At 33.1% G+C, this 20,581-nt stretch overlaps 3 protein-coding genes across 5 annotated transcripts; 2 read left to right on the forward strand and 1 right to left on the reverse strand.

Moving 5' to 3' along the window:
• Window positions 1–372: 372 nt before the first annotated feature.
• On the forward strand, window positions 373–4,495 carry LOC122600068 (receptor kinase-like protein Xa21). Its single transcript, XM_043772724.1, has 3 exons — window positions 373–3,102; window positions 3,482–3,865; window positions 3,979–4,495. Exons 1-2 carry the CDS (start codon window positions 387–389, stop codon window positions 3,862–3,864), a joined length of 3,099 nt encoding a protein of 1,032 aa, XP_043628659.1. The 5' UTR covers window positions 373–386; the 3' UTR covers window position 3,865; window positions 3,979–4,495.
• A 768-nt stretch (window positions 4,496–5,263) lies between these two features.
• LOC122599642 (triphosphate tunnel metalloenzyme 3) lies at window positions 5,264–7,438 on the forward strand. 3 transcript variants are annotated; one of them, XR_006323936.1, is made up of 3 exons: window positions 5,264–5,958; window positions 7,046–7,115; window positions 7,204–7,438. XR_006323936.1 is itself a non-coding variant. In XM_043772183.1 (2 exons), coding segments are annotated over exons 1-2 (621 nt in total). In that variant the 5' UTR covers window positions 5,264–5,338; the 3' UTR covers window positions 7,205–7,438. The 3 variants fall into 3 exon arrangements, 2 of the variants coding, with proteins under 2 accessions (XP_043628118.1, XP_043628119.1); XM_043772183.1 differs by lacking the exon at window positions 7,046–7,115; XM_043772184.1 differs by lacking the exons at window positions 7,046–7,115; window positions 7,204–7,438 and having other exon boundaries at window positions 5,264–5,959.
• Window positions 7,439–10,158: 2,720 nt separating this feature from the next.
• LOC122600182 (phosphopantothenoylcysteine decarboxylase subunit VHS3-like) lies at window positions 10,159–12,356 on the reverse strand. Its single transcript, XM_043772852.1, has 3 exons — window positions 12,070–12,356; window positions 10,810–10,868; window positions 10,159–10,718 (listed from the first exon to the last, which is right to left on the reverse strand). The coding sequence occupies exons 1-3, from the start codon at window positions 12,172–12,174 to the stop codon at window positions 10,376–10,378; spliced, it is 507 nt and encodes a 168-aa protein (XP_043628787.1). The 5' UTR covers window positions 12,175–12,356; the 3' UTR covers window positions 10,159–10,375.
• Between the last annotated feature and the right edge of the window lie 8,225 nt (window positions 12,357–20,581).

Here is a 20,581-nt window from a genome sequence, read left to right on the forward strand (position 1 = left end):
GTCATCCAATAGGACCAATACTGATCATAACGGTTGGAACTTGGAATGACAATAATATTGAGTTACTAAAAACAATACCTAAAAAACAGTTTAGTTTTTAAAATATCTTAAAACCAATATCTTTTGATACATTCCATTGATTCATTTCATATAAATACTATTCCTAGTCTTCACAGCCAAAAAATATCAACATATTGAATTTAATATTTAGGTACATGTATCTATATATCTATTTATTGCTTTGAAGTTAGGAGTTAGCTCAAGACTATCCTCAATCAATTTGTGGATGCCATTCATTCCATTAATTTCATGTGTGTAGCCACTGTATTATAACTTAATATAAAGTGAAAAAAAATATGTTACAATATACCCTTACAATCCAAAGTATGGTAGTCCCAAAAATGAACTCAAAACAGCCACTTTGGTATTCATCTTTCTATAGTCACACATTTCATCTTTTTAGCCTTGTTATATTTCTTACTATGATCCCCACATGTACTTCCGATGGCAACGAGACCGATCATCTAGCGTTGTTGTCGTTCAAGTCGATGATCACCCAAGATCCATATGGCGCTCTAAGCTCATGGAACGCTTCTTCCCATTTCTGTAACTGGAATGGTGTTACGTGTGGGAACCGACACAAAAGAGTGACTAGATTGCGACTATGGTCACAAGGCCTAACAGGTTACTTGTCTCCTCATATAGGAAACCTTAGTTTTCTTAGTATACTTGTGATTTATAATAATAGCTTTCGAGGAAATATCCCTCCCGAACTTGGTCGTTTATCTAGGCTAAGTTTACTCAATCTTTACGACAACCAATTCGAGGGAGTTATTCCAACGAACTTGTCGGGTTGTTCCAACCTCGATACACTTGTGATTTCTGCTAACAAGTTAGTTGGAACCATACCCAAGGAGATCGGTTTCCTCACAAAACTTAAAGATATTGTTATCGATGAAAATAACTTAACAGGCGGAATCCCTCCTTTCTTGGGGAATCTTACATTGATAGAATCATTCTCCGCTTCTAGAAATCCTTTAGATGGGAACATACCGGACACGTTAGGCAATTGGAAACGATTAAAAGAACTTTATATTGGTGTTTGTGACTTAGCTGGAAACATCCCTTATTCCATTTTTAACCTCTCTAGCTTAACTGATATTTCCATGGCTGAAAATCAGCTTACGGGTAGTCTTCCCTCAACGATAGGTGCAACGCTTCCTAATCTAATGAGACTTCAGTTAAGTAATAACAACTTAACTGGACTACTTCCAGTTTCAATATCCAACTGTTCAAAATTAGGATTTATTGAAATCAGTAATACTTACTTAAGTGGCAAGTTGGATGTAGACTTTTCGAAACTAACAGATCTTTACCAAATAACCTTAGAGGGAAATCTTCTTGGAAGCGGCGAATCTGATGAGATGAAGTTTATTGAGACAATGAAAAATTGTAGCATGTTACAAATAATTGCTCTTGGTTATTGTAGATTTAATGGATTGCTTCCAATATCAATTGGTAATCTTTCGAATCAACTCTATTATCTAGACTTTACAGGAAACCAGTTATATGGAAATCTCCCTTCTAGTATAGGTAATCTAGTTGGCCTTACCAATTTAAATTTGGGAGTTAACCGATTCACGGGAAACATCCCATCTACCATTGGTAAGCTTCAAAATCTACGTGTTCTTGCTATGTATGAGAATCAACTTTCGGGGTCAATTCCAGATCCTATCGGAAATTTAACATTGTTGCTTAGACTAATTTTAAGATCTAACAGATTTGAAGGGAAAATTCCATCAAGCATAGGAAACTGTCTTAATCTATTACAAATATCTCTTAGTGACAATAGACTCACAGAGGAAATACCTAAACAACTTCTTCAACTTTCATCTCTATCTGGAATATTAAATCTTTCTCACAACAACTTGTTAGGTTCACTTCCATCAGAGGTTGGAGATCTCAAGAAGTTATCTAACTTAGATCTAAGTCATAATAGTTTATCAGGTAACATTCCTAATAGCCTTAGTGGTTGCACTAACCTATTTTACTTGTCCCTTAAAGGAAACTTGTTTCAAGGCATGATACCGCCATCATTAAGTTCTTTAAGAGGGTTGGCGCTACTTGATCTTTCTCAAAATAATTTATCAGGTCAAATTCCCAAATTTTTAGAACGGTTCTCATTAGTATATCTAGACTTATCTTCAAATGATTTTGAGGGTGAAGTACCCGTTGTCGGAGTGTTTGCCAATGAAAGTGCATTCTCTATTGTGGGGAATAGTAGGCTTTGTGGCGGCTTAGTTCAACTTGGGTTAAGGAAATGCAAGGAGACGAGGAAACGACGTAAGAAAAATAAACCTTTAATCGTGATCATCATTGTGGTAGCATCCATACTTTTCATCTTATTTTTGTGCTTTTTGTACGCTTGGTTCAAGAAGAAAAGCAAGGGTCAAGAGTCTCAATCACTTCACTCTCTTGATCAATCATCTCATTCATCATTAATGAATGCACAGTTCTTGAAAGTTTCTTATAGTCAACTTCTTGAGGCTACCAATGGCTTCTCCGAAGATAACTTGATTGGAAAAGGTGGGTTCAGTTCCGTGTATAAAGGAACCCTTGATGTGGATGTTGGCTTTAAATATGTTGCAATCAAAGTTCTGCATCTTGAAATTCGAGGAGCTCACAAAAGCTTTATTGCGGAGTGTGAAGTGTTGAGTAGTATTCGACATCGAAATCTTTTGAAGATAATAACTTTATGTTCAAGTGTAGACTTCCAAGGTAATGACTTCAAAGCTTTAGTATATGAGTTCATGCCAAATGGAAGTTTGCATGATTGGTTGCATTCGAGCAAAGGTAAGCGTGGACTGGACCTTCTTCAACGTATTAATATTCTCATCGATGTTGCATGTGCACTTGATTATCTGCACAAGCAATGCGTGACAACCATTGTTCATGGTGACTTGAAGCCTAGCAACATTTTACTTGATGATGATATGGTGGCTCATGTTGGAGACTTTGGTTTAGCTAAATTTCTTGGAACAAACTCACACCAAAACAAAGAGTCTTTGGGGATTGAAGGAACCATCGGATATGCACCTCCAGGTAAAGTTCTTGTCTTCCCAGATTCAGATATATTTATGTATAGGATTTTTTATATACATACTAACATATATACTTATAGTACTTTTTATTCATTCACTTTTGGGATATCTTATGTTTTATGAGGTCGATGTGATATTGTTTGGGTTGGTAACTCTGTATGACTTATGTTTGGATTGTCCAAAAATGCGATTAAGTTAGAGAATTCTTGCATCACTATCACAAGTTTACAAGTCAAATGCATGTCATGTTATATTTTTAGAGTATGCTTATATAATACATTAAAAAAGAAATAAGTTGTCTCCTAAGGAACAAAATGATAAGTAAGTTATTCTTTTAGATGGATATACCTTTACTTAATGTAAATGCTTATAAGTTGCAGAGTATGGTATGGGGAGTGAGATGACAAGTAGCGGGGATGTTTATAGTTTTGGAATATTACTATTGGAGGTAGTAACCGGGAAAAGGCCAACCGATGAAAACTTTAACGATGGCGTCAATCTTCATCAATTTGCGTACATGGCCTTGACAAACGGGGTAAACGATGTTGTTGATGGTAACCTACTAAATTTTCACCAAGAAGATACAATTGATGCTATTGCTATCAAAAATAAAGTTGCAAAAGCAAAAGTAATAGAAGACTGTCTAGCTTTAACCATCAAGATTGGAGTATCATGTTCCATGGATTTCCCATCAAGACGTATGGATATAAAGGTTGTTGTCCATGAGTTGCAACGTATTCAACATGCACTAAATAATATTTGAGGTATATATATATATATGTGCTAGTTTTAATATGTATATATGTCCTATATACAGTTTGTATGAATGCTTTCTTATAATTTTTTGTTTTGTAAACATTATGCTCAATACTACTAGCAAGTGAATTTCAAGTTAACAACATACATCTTCCAACTCAAAGTCCAATTCTAACAATCAAGAAGATAACAATCATCATCGTTAAGACAAGACGAAATATAAGGATTAAGATCAACTCCATTCTCTAGAGGGCCACTTGATGAACGAAGATCACTTAAAGTCCATTTAAGTAATTGATCATCAAACTCAATGCGAATGTGTTTTAGATGCAATAGCTTCTTATTTAATTGCGATGGTATTGCCCCGAACTACACCCCCGATTTTGATAACTGATGTTGAATTGTATTCTGGGGTTTCACCTTTTCGAGGTTTTTTTAAGATTATTAGCTTTGTTTTTTAATGTTATTTCTTCCTTTATTGTTTGTTATTTGGATTTTTTTTTCTCTCTCTATGTCTCTTTGTGTTGATTATGTTTTATATTTGTATTTGTATCGTATTCGTGAGAGATGACAGAATAGGAAAGTTTTGATGTTTGAAATAAAAATTTGAATTCCGTTTTTGGACGCTTTGTATTTTAGGTTTCAGGTTTCATATATATGGTTACAAAGTAAGGCTTAGTTTGTTTCGGTTTTAGCCCTAAGTTGAAACCCAAACTAATCCGATCGGTTTTTTATTTTTGAAAAGCGTTACGTTTTTCAGTGGTTTAATACAGCAAAATTTCAATAGTCTAACAATAATCCAAATAATTCATTAAAAAAGAGAAGGAAGATTTACATATATATTATACTTTGGAGAAATAATTACATATTTATCTAAAGTATAAGTTCTTAATAAATAGATATGCGTACAATATTTTTAAAATATGTTTTGGATAGATATGTAATTATGTATGAAATGAATATGTAAATCTTCGAAAAGAAAATTGTTTTTTCTTTAATTCTTTTTCTCCCACTAAGGCAGAAAGTAATTAAAAATCAATGGAATGATTATCATTTTCTTTTTTCATTTTCCTGAGAAATAAACTTCAGATTAGAGACTATATTTTCAAAGGCATATGTTCATGCTTCCTCCCTCAAAACAGATAAATAATCATTTCCATGTGTTTTGTCACCAAACCTAAACTAAATCCCTAAAAACAATGCTTAGAAGAAAACCAACCGTAATCGGAGTCCACATCGAAGACAAACAAGAACTCGAAGAAGCCCGCCGCCGTGCCGCCGCCGCCAACACCACCACTTTCAATCCCACCACCACCGGCGCCACTTCTCTCCTCCACCACTTCAACTCCACATCTTCCTCCGCCACCAGATCCCAACGCATCGGCCTTTCCACAACCACCCAACAACAATAAATTTATTTTAAAAAAACCTATTCAAAAATTTTTTTTAAAAAAATCAAGTTTTAATTTTTAACAAATAAAATGGAAATTGAAGTAAAGATTCGGATACCCAATTCAAAATCTTGCAAAACCCTGATCTCACTTTTGTCTCCTTTCCATTTAAGAACACATAACCAGCACAACAATTTCTTTGACGGCGCCGCTGGTGAGCTTTCCGGCAGCCGTGCCGTCCTCCGTATCAGATTTTACAATGACCCAGAAAACCCAAAATGTGTTATTAGTCTTAAAGCTAAAGCAATACTTGAAAACGGTGTGAGTAGAGTTGAAGAAGATGAAGAGGAAATCGACCCGGAAATCGGTCGAAAATGCGTGTCTGACCCGACCCGGTTGAAAGATTTAGTTGGGTCATCAAGAATTATGACAAGGGTTAAAGATGAGTTTTTTGGTAATGGGGATGAGTTAGGGTTTGTGGGGTTAGGTGGGTTTAAGAATTTGAGAAATGTGTATGAATGGAAAGGATTGATGATCGAATTAGACGAAACGAGTTTCGAATTCGGGACATTGTATGAGATTGAATGTGAGAGTAGTGAACCTGAGAAAGCTAAGGGATTGATTGAAGAGTTCTTGAAGGAGAATGGTGTTGAATATTCGTATTCGGTTGCTTCTAAGTTTGCCATTTTTCGATCCGGAAAGTTGCCTTAGTAAGTGAAATGATTGATTTTGTTTTGTTAATACTATAAGTTTGCTATGGTCTTTTTGTTTGAGTATTCATACCGTTTGTTATATGTTATAACGAATATTTAAGAATTTTGTTATTTAAAATCTAGCAGTATGATAGATGAACTTTTTTTGTAGCGTTTGATAGACCTTATTGGTATATCTGGATTTTTATGTTTTGCAGACCTTTAGTGTTTTCGTAAGCTAAATATTTGTAGCTTTTTCATCCTCAAGTTGTAATACTATTGCTAAGTGAGACTATTTATCTAATGGTTGTCATTTAGGAATCATCGATTAGTAAGCTGTGTAAAACCATAGTTGTTCTTATTTCTTGTGTGGGATAATTTGGGGAAATGTTTGTGGTAACTTGCTAGTTTAATGGAACTTGCATTTTGAGGGAGTATATTATGTGGGGTTCTTCCATTCAGGCAACGTTTTCTCCCTCCATTTTTTGGTAACATATATCATTGTAATCTATTCAGTTAGGGTTAAAAAATTATATTAAAAAAACAGATGCTAAAATGGGTTACCCAAATTGAGCATGTTTGCGTAGAATGTTACCTAAATCGAGGAGACGAGCATAGTGTCTTGACCCAAATTGAAAGTCCTGTTATGAAGAAGTGGTGTGACATGGAAGAGGTAGTTAGCTACCAGATAAGCTGGTCAATGTAGGTCAATCTAAAAGCTTACATGTCAGTCTGTTAATTGCCTAATTAGGTCAGGATTTCTATTCTTAAAGTGAGCCAAGTGGTTTCCTTGATAGTTATAACCCATTAAGAAGGTAATTGGATTCTAAGTTGTTATGCAATTTTTAGGCTTTCCTCTCTTTAGGGAAATATGAAAGTTACTCAATTGAGGAAACAAACATAGTATCTTACCCTAAAACGCATTTTTTGCTTAGTTCAGTCTGTAATGAATCTTCAAGCTGTAAATACTTGTGAACATAGATGAATATTGGCACTATGGGATTCAATTTTTTTTTTTATTTAAGTTCAGTTAGGAAGAATTGAGATAACCCGTCCATTGGTGATTATCTTTATTAAGTTAGTTTTTGTTCATTTCACTTAGCAGACACTCACACATGTGAAATGCTATTCTTGGTGGGTAGCAATCATATAATCGATGTAGCTTGTTTCACAAGGTCAAAATCTTCTCGATATTTGTACACTTCTTTACATTTCTCGTAAGTTAGATATTGTGTCTTAACTGCCTTCGCATATTATTGTCAGGTTTGGCAAATGGAACTCGAAAGGAAGTAACGTGTAGCAACTAGCAATAATTCCAAGTATGCTACATGCTTTGTAGTTTGTATGAATGGCTCCAAACCATGTTATTGCATCTTGAAGCAAAATTAAGTTGCTCCATTTTTATTTTTATTTTGTATAGCATTAATGACCACATGTCCGATACATTGTACTGAACCATCATGTGGTTTTAATGCTTGATTGGTCTTTGTTCCTTTTCTAGCGTCTCTGTATCATTACTACTATTGTTTGAATCTTAAATTCATCAGTTTTATTGATTCACTGATTTGTCTAATATGAAGCCGAGTGAAGCTCATATTCTGCAACAATTATCATTTTGGATAATTATGAGCCCAACTTAATTATATACTCTGTATTGTACAAGTGATAAATGAAAGCATTATACTGCAAACAAGAGTAGAGAGCTAGACTCTGCAATTTTAAGGGTTTAAGAGTAAGGGATGTGTCACCATCAGATTTAAGTTCTGGTATTTTCTAGGTTGCAACTTGCAAACTTGAGAGCTTGAGAAAGCTAGAGAATTGATTGACGGATATGTATAAGGAGAATGCGGATGAATGCTTATTTATGGTTGCTTCTGCTTTTGCTGGTTTTTTTTTTTTAATCTGGGAATCCTCCTTGAGTCCTTGGTAGTTAAATCATTGATATCTTGAATTATTAGTTCTCAACTTCTCATGTTCGAGTCAATGGGGGTTTGTATCATCTGTATTGTGTTGTGATTTAGTAATCATCCATCAAGAATCCACATGAAATTACTTTTCTCAGTTTCTGTATGTTTAGTATATAAGTGTAAAACCTTCACGGCTCTAATAAAAAAAATAAAAGTTCTTCACGGTTCTGCTCTAACAATATGATAGATCCTCAATTATCCTTGTAAATAACAGAAAGCTTGGTGGTAGTGATTATAATCTTTTGTTGAATTCAATTTGAGTAATCGCAATGGTCACCACATGACTCATTGGGGACTTGTGCAACACATGACCATGAGCCCACGCCATTGTGTAGGACTTGTGATCCGACTCATGGTGGAAGCTTCTTGGTGCCAGCGGAGCTTTTCTTTAAGACAGCCTTTAAAAAATATATATATGGGTCTCAGACTAGTATTCGATTAGTAGGTAAATCGAGAGTGTTGTGTAGAATTTGTGGTTAAAAAGTGATTGTGATTGGAGGATTTTCTATGTGATGTTGATCAGAAGTCAGAACTAGTAGTGACTAATGGATGCGTCGACCACTGTTAATGGTCTAAGGGCTAGGCAGAAATGTGGTGTCAGGTTTCGAGAATGAAGTTGATACTCCTAGCTATGCTCTATTTACCGGCTATTTAGAAATAGTTGAGTTTATGTTATCAAGGTAGATAACAATTGCATCTTATCAGGCTCCAAATCCAGGCTTGTAGACTATGTTCAGTTATACGGACAAGAAACTCGTGGATAATAGTCCATCACCAAAGTATAATCATGAAATTAACTTCTAGTACACACATGTTTTCAGTTATTAGCGAGTTGTAAGCTCTTAAATACCTGCTTTCGACAATCTTAATAAAACAAGGTTTCACATGTCATTGTATCTTGAAACAAAAGAATTAAGTTGCTCCATTCTTATTGACATAGACGACCATAGATGGTATAAGCGCTTGGAATTGCAAATTTTTTATGCTACTTGGCTTTTTCCTTAGGTTTGTTGTCTATATCCATTGTTTTATAAAACTCTTATGTTTCCTTGGGTTCAATTAGAAGTACCTTGTCGTCAACTGTGTAAAGCCATCAAATTGATCACAACACTCATAACTTTGCATTTGTTTCAGAGCAGATATGTTATACGTTTAATAATTGTAGCTATATATTTGTCAGTTTTTAGAATGGCAATCTCTCTTAATCTTAATTCCAAACTACATGAATGCTTGTGATGAAACTTAGTACTTTTGGGGAAAAAAAACTCCGATAATCCACTTCTATAAAGTGGGTCTCGAACTCGGGTAAAATACCCCAAGTTCAAAGACCTTACATATTTGTCTTATTATATAAAGCTTTTACTATTTAGCATTAATATAACCATGAGCAGAGTGAAAGGACACTACAAATTTAAGAGAGAGCAGCCTGGTAGTTGTTATCAGTAAAAGTTCTTATGAATTTATATGAAGCTTTAAATATAATATACCCTACAATTACCTGGTTTTGACGGTTGACTACTAGGTACATGAGAGCCAAATTTGAGTGAGCTTCTTTGGCTCAAGGCCTGCTTTTTGAAAACAAATCAATGCGCCTCCTTTTTACTAGGGCTACTGTCAATTGTGTTTCAATTTAGGACTTTATGCATGATTGTGAATATTTTCTGATAACTCACTTTTTCCAGAATTGGGTACCCTTGTTGTCATTGTAGCATGTCACACTTTTGCCGAAGGCCTTTCAGAAAAGTGTCTTTCTAGTTTCTACCATCATGTAAAACAGTAAAAGGATGACAATTTACGTCTCTCATACCCCGTCTTTGACATGATTGGTAATGTTGTCATAATCATCCATTTTGACGCAAAAAGAGACAAATGCAAAGACGAATTTAACAATCTGGTTACATACACGGCGCTATTATAACACATTTACTAGCAAATATATCATCAGTTCAGGTTTTACAAATACAAAAATCTACAAGTATATCAAGTTAAATACGTTAAAAATCATTCAAATTCCTCTTTGAATACATAGCATCTCATACATCATTTTTCCATAAGTGTCAGATATTATTTGCGACTAGAAATGATATATGGCCAGTTTTATCACATCACCTCCAAGCAAAAAGATTTATATATGAATACATGAAACATCATTACCATGTACTCAAGCCGCGCCAATGACATGCCCATCGAAGACAGTCACCGAGCTTTTCCAGCAAGAGACGAAGAAACACAAGACAACCAAGAAATATGATAAGCTAGAACACAAATCCCAGAGGACTATTCATCCCAAGGAATGAAATATATGCATACCAATCTATCCATAACAACAAAGTACGAAAACGATTAATCATTCTAAACAACCGATTTTGATGAATTAAGATCCTACACCTTGAAAAACCACAAGATAGAGCTAAAATGCTTACCCTCCCTACTACATACTCAAACTCAGATACTGGATACCCAATATTTTACTTTCTCTTCTTGGTTGGTGGCTCCTTCTCTTCCTCGTCCTCGTCTTCTTCTTCTTCTTCTTCCTCGTCATCATCGTCGTCATCGTCGTCGTCATTACCCTCGTCGTCATCTTCGTCGTCATCGTCATCATCGTCATCTTGGTTACCATTCACCTCAGGATCATCATTAGGATCTGCCTCCTCATCATCCTCCTCTTCTCCAGAGAAATCCTCATCTCCAGCATCATCATCATCTGGCTCTACTGCATCCTCATCCTCATCATCGTCATCCTCTGTGTCACTTCCGTCTTTGGCTTCAGGTTCAGTCTTGTCCTTTCTGTGAAGCTCAGAGAAAGCAAACCTGCAATTACAGATGAATTAAATAACTATTTATCATGCAACGAATCTTGATAACAGGGAAGGTTAAAACTTAAAACTACAATAAAAAATACCTCTGGCCATTTCCGTTCAATGTTGGAGATGTAATTACATCATTAAGCAGAGGTGCCATCTGCATAAACAGAGATAAGTACATTACAAGTAGATAATTTATCTTTGTACTCTATTAATAATGATAGACTCACATCCAAAATTTTAGGTAGGTTAATAAGAATTTTCTGCTGATCATAATAGGTCAGGTTGGTTAAATCTGCATTTTCTTTTGAGCTCTCTTTTCTTAATTTTATAGCCAAGAGAAGTGGTAAACATCGTAAAACAGAAAACAATTTACAAGGTTTCAATGTTTCATACATTTCGGAAAGCTTAAAACCGTTGGACCTGTGCAGAACCCATTTGAAATGATTTCTTTCTAAGTTAAAACTTTTAACATAACCCAAATCAACTCATAAGTACCACTATTATATGTCGTATCAACAAACACAATTAAACGTATGTTAAGCTTTTGCCTTTGACACAATGGTAATGGTAATAACAAACCGAATAGAAACTACACAAAGATCGGTCAAAGAAACAACCAGATAAGCCAAACAGATATACTTATATTCCTATATACATCCAAATTAAAACTACAAGCCAAAGAGAACAAAAGTATATACTATCTGAAACATTACAGAGCAATAAAATATGTAAAAGTTAACATCTTTTTAATTTAGCAGTGTCCTTTTCAATCAAGCTTAGCTAGAAGCAATTCAAAATATCTCAAATATGGAATACATCTTATTTAACTATTAGCCATTAATCTATTAGCTAAAGAAACCGAACATAATGAAGTACAAATTGGCATAAATCTTGAACTTCCTTAGAAACAAAAATGTATCACAACTAAATAATGACTAAAACATAAGACATCTAATAAGTATGGTTCTTGGATTAGCTTATTTTTCTGGCTTATCTGCATAACGAAATCTCAATATAGTCGTCGTAAACTGATAATAGCTTCTTATATTTACCCATTTGAGCTAATTGCTTGTTTATACACATGAAATTTAGTTCATTGACTTTTTTTAGGAATTTTTTTATTAAAAAAAAAAAAAAAAGCCAATTCAAGAAAAAGTACAAAAAAACACAATTCAATGTAGTTGTTTCTCAAAATCATATCATTAAAAAACACTACATTAAACCCTACAAGCAAACCCACAATTCTATAAACAATAATAATAATAAAAACACACAATTAAAATCAAGCAAATATACATACATAAAATAATATATATATATATATACACTATAAAGATATAGATATAGATATATACCATAAGGAGAGCAGCCATGAGGGTTTGAGAAACAACAGTTTCAGCAAACAAAGAAACCAATTTAATCTGCAAATCAGAGCAACTCAAAGATTTCCCAACTTCCATTGTGTACTAAAACAAAAACCCACAAATAAAAATACAATTTTTTTTTGCAAAAAACCCACAAAGATTTTTTGTCAAAGTAATTTTACTGAAACCCAAGTGTTTGGTTAAAAAGGAGTAGGAAATAAGAGAGTGTGTGATGGGCTAGGGTTTGGATATGTGAATTTTGGGGGTGTGTTTGTTAGGACAATTATTTTACTATTATATTTTTATATTATTTTTTTTAGATTTGAAAGTACTAGAAGGGTATTGCTAGGGTTTTGTGAAGGTGTGAATTGTGAGTTCGTGGAAAAGTAAAGGGGGTGTAAATGAAAATTATTTTTTTGAAATTGCGGATTGACCTTGACTTGTTAAGTTTTTGGTCATGACGACTATATGCCCTAGATTGTAGTGGACTTTGAGTTGGTATAGAACTATAGATTTTTGTTTATACATGATTATTATGAGATTTTTAATATTATTTTGAATAAGTTAACATGATAAAGAATCATTTGAGTAAGTCCAACTTTCGTTATTATAAGTATCTGATTGATTAAAATTTTTAGATGTCACATAAAATTTTGAATCCTCCTTTGTAGACATTACGTTTATCTCATACATATAACCACTACAAAAAAAGTTTATTTGTTCACACTTGGTTATAAAAAGTGTGAACAGATTTATGAATTTAATCACATATAAAAATGTGTAGAAAAAAATTACATTTAAAAGTGTGAATAAATTTTAAAAGTTATAATTTTTTCACACTTATAAATGTGTAAACAAAATGTTAACATTTAAAAGTATGAACAATTATCAAATATTTTCACACTTAAAAGTGTGAAAGTTAACTTGTAACACATGATTTATTAACAGTACTCTACATGTGTGAACAAATAGGTGTTACAAATTAACTTTCACACTCTTAAGTGTGAACAATTGATATATTTTTACACGCTCTAAAGTGTGAACTTTTAATTTTCATATGTATAAGTGTGTAGAATCCTTACTACCTAACAGCTTTAATAAAAGATAAAATTTAACTAGATGATATGTGTCCATAACGGCTCCACAAACTCCATATAACCATGTTTAATCTTAAATTGTACAAAAAAAAAGATCTAAAATATACAACTAATGCACTACATTTTACTTTAGATGCTAAATAAATGATTAAAAAAAGGTGTGTGCAATGAAAGAATGGAAAACAAAACAGAATATAGATGATGTGCTATTAACGAGTTAATGGTGTTATAATACAGCTATAGAAATAAAAAACTCTTCCATTTAAAGCCCGGGAAAAAAGTTTAACCAAAAAATCAAAGATTGCAGTGTAGCATGTAAAGTTCACAAGAAACAAGTTAAATGAAAGAAGTAGTCCTTAAAACAATGAAACACATGAAAAAATGCTAGGTTATATAGCACAGTGGTTGAAGGCCCTCTACAAGGGTCACATGTTCGAATCTCATCTCGAACATTGTTACTAGCCAATATTCTTGACGTGCGAGTTGAATTTACCGGGTGGGGCGGGTGGAGGAGGGGATCGGATAGACTCTCGGTATCCAGTCCGGCCCTTCGCTTTTCTAAAAAAAAACCTAATTAGAGAATTATTTGCTTTAAAAAAAAGTTTTAAAGATTGTTCGAGGAAGAAAAGAAATCACTATTGACAAGTTTTTTAGTCCACCATTGACACTTGTCATGATATTATTGGTTCATTTTTATTTCTAACTAAAAATGTTAGGTGGTAAAGATTAATTGACCAAATATGTAAAAAAATTTGTAGGTGTCTAAAATATGACTATCTACGCAATTTTCCTTTTAAAATATCTGCATAACCCCTTTACATTAATTATCTACATCACTGGATGTCACCTCTACCACCAACAGTCGTCCCCCCAATCACACTGTCATCACCTTAAATACTTCCACATGATGTAGGTATCGTGCTAGTCAATGTATAATGAAAGTTAATATACCTATTTATAGTGGGATACATAGAATATTCATGAAGAAATGTTTGATACATTTAAAAGCAATTGGCCTAGATATAATACTACATATCAGCAGCAAATGTAGACAACATTCCAATTGATGGATTCGGCCATTAGCACATCATCAAAAAGATTAAAAAATAAATAGAAAAGAAAATGTGAAGTTGAAAAATTACATAAAAATGTATAAATGTTAAAAACAACTAGATCAATGAGTGAATTTTTCAACTTAGAACTATGGAAACACGTAAACAACTGAATATGTTAAGTTAAGCAAAATTCAAGTCAAATTAAATAAAATAGTAAAGAAATTTTAAGTAACGATGATACTGACAATATTAGATACAAAGTATCTTTGTCTCATTACATCATTACATGGGGTGTGAAAAAGAAGAAAAGGGGAATGAAGTCTATCACGATCGATGTCATTTATAGGTTCCTGTTTACTATAAACTAGTATTTTTATCCGGACGTTGTCCCGAGTGAAATACAAAACTTCAGTGATAAAAGTTAATAACATTAAGCCAAAAAGTGAAATTTGCGTGACAAAAGTTAAGAATTCAAAAGTTGTCGTCAAAAGTAAAGAAGATAAAATTTTAGTAACAAAATTTAGAAACTAAAAGTTATGTGGTAAAGGACTTAAAAAACACAAGTTATGTGAGAAAAATTAGACAAGTTAAGAAACTTAAACTTGAAAACAAGTTTTGTGTGGCGAAAAGTTTAAAAAACAAAAGTTATTTGGCAAAAAGTAAAAGAGGAAATGTAATTAAAAAAAAATAGTGGCGAAAGTTTAAATAGTAAAAGTTATGTGGTAAAAATAAGAAAGAAATAAACTTTTGATGGGAAAAACTTAGAAACCCAAAGTTATGTGGCAAAAAGTAAGTAAAGCAAAACTTTTAAACTTAAAAATAAACTGCGTTAAATACCCTTTTGTAACTACCATTAATTATCCAAGCAACACCTTACGGTCATTAAGGCCGTTAATTTTGTTGGTTGTGCAGTATTAACTTGTACCTCATGCATAATTTAAAAAGTATAAGTCATGTGGTAAAAATAAGAAAGAAAAAAACTTTTGATGGTAATAACTTAAAAACCAAAAGTTATGTGACAAAAAGTAACCAAGTCAAAACTTTAGTGTCAAATATTAAAATACTTAAAGTTAACTTTGACCTAACGGTCGTTAAGTCTGTTAGTTTTGTTGGTTGTGCTATTGGAAGTTGTACCTTATGCATGAGAAGTGTACTTTTAGCTACAATAGTACCTCCTTAGTAGCCGACATTACAATTTAGTTGTTATATATAATTACTATTAAATACAACCAATTATATAGTATTCCATCATTATAGGTTCATGTTTAGCATAAATTAAAAGTGAGTAATAATAGATACCTTTCAAGTAGGGATGATTGCAACAAAAAAAAATAACGATAGTTTGTGTGGAGATGATGAAGATGTTCGAAAAGACGTTTAAGTTGAAGTATTATTCTATATTTGGGTATATTCTTTCAATCCGAACCAAGTGGATTTCTTTTATTTGCATGAGACTTAACATAAGATAATGAACTAGTAGAATACGGATTAGGGATGACAGTGGTAGTCTGATCCAATGAACATCAACCCGATCTGATCCATTACTGGTGGATGTAGATGACGTTAAGTGGATGAATATTGGATGTGGAGCGGGTATGGATGTTTAATGGAGTGGATATGGATGAAAGTTTGTCATTTATGGATGTCATCCATTAACACGAAATTAATTAAATTTGTTATTATTATTTGTTTTATTAGATATATAAATAAATGCACATGTGCTTAACATATTTTACATCTTCGTTAAATGTATATATGACTTGTACGTATCTAATATATTTTTTTTAGATTGGAAAAAGTGCGGAAAACACTATGTCTTTTGGTTGTACAAGCTAGGGAAATAGAAACTTTTGATTGTATAATATAGAAAAAAAAATCATGACTTGTGATTGTCAAAAGTTAGAACAATATATTTATTTATGACAACAATGTATACTGCATACTTTAAGTTGTTTTTTATTGCGAAAATATTTTAAAGACATATAATGGATATTCATTTATCCATCTCATCCGTTCGATATGGATATGCATTGGCGGATCCAACCTTATGGAAGGGGGGGTAAGACCTCACCCAAAACTAACCCGACCAGCTTTAACAATTTTGATACATTATATAAACTGAACTCAACCCAAAAGAAGTTATGACCCAACCCATAGAAGAAAAAGTTTCACCCCAATGATAAAACTAAGTAAGAAGTACTATAAAACTTCAAAACCAGATTTAAATTGACTGATTAGAATATTGAGTAAAATATTGATTTTAGACATCCATCATTCTTTTAGGGGATTTAGAGTTTCTTTATTCCCTTTTTATAACATTTGTGAGTTTTTAATCTGTCCCATTATAAAAGTGTCAAACTTATTATTTATATACTTTCAGGGTTTTTTAAATATTTTAATTTTAAAACTATGATATGCTTATAGTTAATTACATGTTTGTATAATTTAATTTCTAAATGACTTTTGCTTAATATAATATTTATCGACATTTTTAGAAAATAGTTTAGGTAATTTAATTCGTGCGTCTAGCCTAGGGCCTTTTTTCGGCTTTTTTTAGGTTTATGAATCCTTAAAGACGATCAAGTCATTTAGAAAAAAAAATTTAGCCGCCGACACTTAAAATTTATGGATCTGTCACTGTGGATATGGATGGATGAAAACTTTTTAAAATGGATATGGATATGGATGATAGAAAAATAAATTGATATGGATATGACAATATCCAATCCATATCTGATCCATTGTCATCCCTAAAACGAATAATATAAAAAATTATTTTTATTTTACATGTATTATGTATGAAACTTTGGACAAAACCTAAAGAAAAATAAAGATGTTTTATTATCATTTATTATAAGTTAAACTAAACCTAAAAAAATCAGAATATAATAAAAAAATCGAAACATTTTTGTGACATATCAACTCTTATCCTTATTATTTGAGTAATGCTTCTTATTTTAATCTTGTTGGTTAAGGCAAATAGGCAAGCTATTTTTCACGGTTTTCAAGTTTGACATCAGCTACAATACAAGAAACGATATATTAGTATGGTGTAACGGTCTAAGAGTTGAAAGTTATACTACGATAACTCATACCACCTTTCGGTGGGTATGGCTATAAACCACAACATGTATAACATATATTGTGTGATGACTATTGAAACAAAAAAGTCGGTTAGCACTTTCTGGTCCCATGTACTATCTTAATATTCAGAGCGCACACAATATAGATATCATTCCTGGTGACTCATTATTCTCGCACATGAATCACAAGATATAGTTTCTCTACTTGCTTTTGACAAGTTTTGAACCCGAAGTCTTTCTGTAAACGCATGTGGTCACAAGTGACGGTATCACTAGAGTTTCACCCCATTCATAAATTTGTATAATAACTATTGTGTAACAAATTAGAGTGCAATAATTGGTTTAATTCTTTGAGTAACTATTTTGCCTAAAAAAATTTCTCTTCAAAAATTGTTTACATCGAACTATGACGCATTACTTCTTTTTTATATTTTTAATTACTCGACGATCACAAGTTATCATTTGTCACCATCTACACTCGATTGACATTATAATTGTTTGACATTACAATGCTTCCTATTATATAAAGAGCACTTTGATTTCTTTCATATACCACACACAATAATAACATTTGCGATAAATGAATAAAATTATGTTAGATTTATTTCGTTTTACTATTTAACTCTTAAAATTTTCAATGAGTTTCACCATATCAAACACATTCACAAATTAACTAACAAAGTATGTACCATATAACTTGTCACATAATCATAATGCGTATTAATGTGTTATGTTAGTTACAACTTATAACATGTCACCTTCAAAAATTCGATAAAAAATTAAAGAGATAATTGCAAAAATGGTCCATGTGGTTTGTATACTTTCGCAATGGGGGTCCCTATTTGACTTTCTTTGCAAAGGGGGTCCCTATTTTGACTATTTTTCGCAAAAATGGTCCCTTTTGGACGGCTCCGTTAGGAAGACACGTTAAGTTATCACGTGATCGGCATGTGCAGGGGCAAAGAGGTAATCAACCACCCCACCCGCCCCACTCAGCCTTTTTCCCCCTTTTTATATAACGAGAACCCTAATTATTCCAAACCAAAAAATCAAAAATCCCTCTCTAAATCTATTAACTCAAAAATGTCGTGGGTGCTTCGAGAAACTGATAAAGAATGGAACATTGCTTGGATATATGGTGAGTGATTTAGGTTTTCATATTTTTTAGTTATTTATTCAAGTTTTTAATTGATTTTGGATATATAATATATTATACACAAAAATGTATGTATGTATGTGATTGTTTATACTAATTTATACATAAATTCCATTTTTTTTGTAGCTGCATGCACTACTACATTTTCTTTGAAAATTCATTATGCTGGGTGGTTCACGACGGTTCTAGGGAGGAAATACATCAATGGTAAGGTCAATTTTGTAGACTCCATAGATGGAGATGAGTTTTCTGTTCTCGAGCTAGAAGCCATGCTCAAAGAAATAGGGTATGCAAAAAAAATTCCAATGTGGTACCACTTTAAGGAACCAAATAATAATCTTGATATTGGGCTGCATGCTTTAGCTTGTGACGATGATGTTAGGAATTTAATTAGCTTTATTGGAAAATCCCATTCCAAGATTATAGAAGTATACATAGAAGCTTGGAAAACCACTGTAACCCCTTATGTGCCTGCAAAAAAGATGGGGGTTCGTAAAAGGAAGTTGTTTAATGAAACAGTTGAAGGTGAAACACAAACTGGTTTGGGTATAAATGAACTGCAGATTGAAACAACAACAGAGGTTGAAACACAGGCAACCTTTAATGATAAGAGTTCTGGCCTTTAACACCAAGGGCTACTGAAGTGTTTGATGCAATCAAGAAAGAAGCTTCAAAGTATAATGTAAGAGTTTTCTATACATATTAAAGTCATTTACTCCACAATGAGAAAGAAATACTGTTATTTTAACATCTTGTGTTGTACAGGCAACCTTTAATGGAGATAGCAAGTTTCAAGTACTTGGTCCATGGATGGATCAACATGTGGTTGATTTAGATAAGAAGACATGTTCATGCAGGAGGTGGGAGTTAACAGGGATGCCATGTAAGCATGATGTGGCCTCTATTTTCAATATTGCAGACAATGAAGGTGAGATACAAAGCCCAGAGTCATTTGTTAATCCTGTTTATTGGCTGCAAACTTGGAAAAGAATGTATAGTTTTAAGATTAATCCAATTAGAGGAAGACTGCATTGGCCTAAGTCTGAATGGCTCATAACAATTACACCACCCAAGCATAAGATCCAGTTGGAAGGCCTAAGAAGAAGAGAAGGCAGAGTGCTGTTGATCTGCAAATAATTAAGGAAGACAGGATATCAAGGGCTGGTGCAAAACTTAAGTGTGGAAATTGCAAAGTTGATAGAAACAACAAGAGAACATGTCCTAAGAAGCCCACATCTTCAAAGAGTGGTGGTTCCAAGGGTGGTGGTAAGAAGAAAACTTCAACTTCCCAAGGTGATGGGTCTCAAGCTGGTGGATCTCAAGCTGCTGCTTCTCAAGCTGCTTCTTCTCAAGCTATTTAGTTTGTCACTTAAACTGTTATGCCACATAAACATTATGATTGTGTTTTGCTGTTAAAAATGCTACCTTTTGGATATTATGATTGTGTTAAGCAGCTGTCTTTTGGCATGTATTTGCAATACTTTGAATATTATTTTTTGGTATGTAACAACCAACTATCTTGGAAATTATCTTTTGGTATCTTTAGTGTTCAATTTTATTGCTTTTGTGTGTAAATATTTGGTAGTTGAGTTTTAATTGCAGGAAATTTTTGGTCAATGTTGGTACATCTCATTTCCTGCAGAATTAGATGTAAAACTCTTACCTTTTTACCACAATAAAAAAACCTTCTTCCAGGATTATTACAAGTCCAAGAGGTACGAATAATAGAAGGAGAACCACATCTGCACATCACCGTTCTATGAATTTGAAGATTTTTGTGTTAATTTTTGAATTAGGGTTTAGAGGGAGAAAGTGATTTTGATTTGGGGATTTTTTAAGATTTATTTAGGTATAAAAAGGGGGAAAAAGGCTGAGTGGGGCGGGTGGGGTGGTTGCTTACTTCTTTGACCCTGCACATGCCGATCACGTGATAACTTAACGTGTCTTCCTAACGGAGCCGTCCAAAAGGGACCATTTTTGCGAAAAATAGGGACCTCCTTTGCGAAGAAAGTCAAATAGGGACCCCATTGCGAAAGTATACAAACCACAAGGACCATTTTTGCAATTAACTCAAAATTAAAATTGACCTCCTACAATAACAAGACCAACAAA

The sequence above is a fragment of the Erigeron canadensis genome, chromosome 5 (assembly GCF_010389155.1).
Source record: "Erigeron canadensis isolate Cc75 chromosome 5, C_canadensis_v1, whole genome shotgun sequence".
NCBI lineage: Eukaryota > Viridiplantae > Streptophyta > Magnoliopsida > Asterales > Asteraceae > Erigeron > Erigeron canadensis.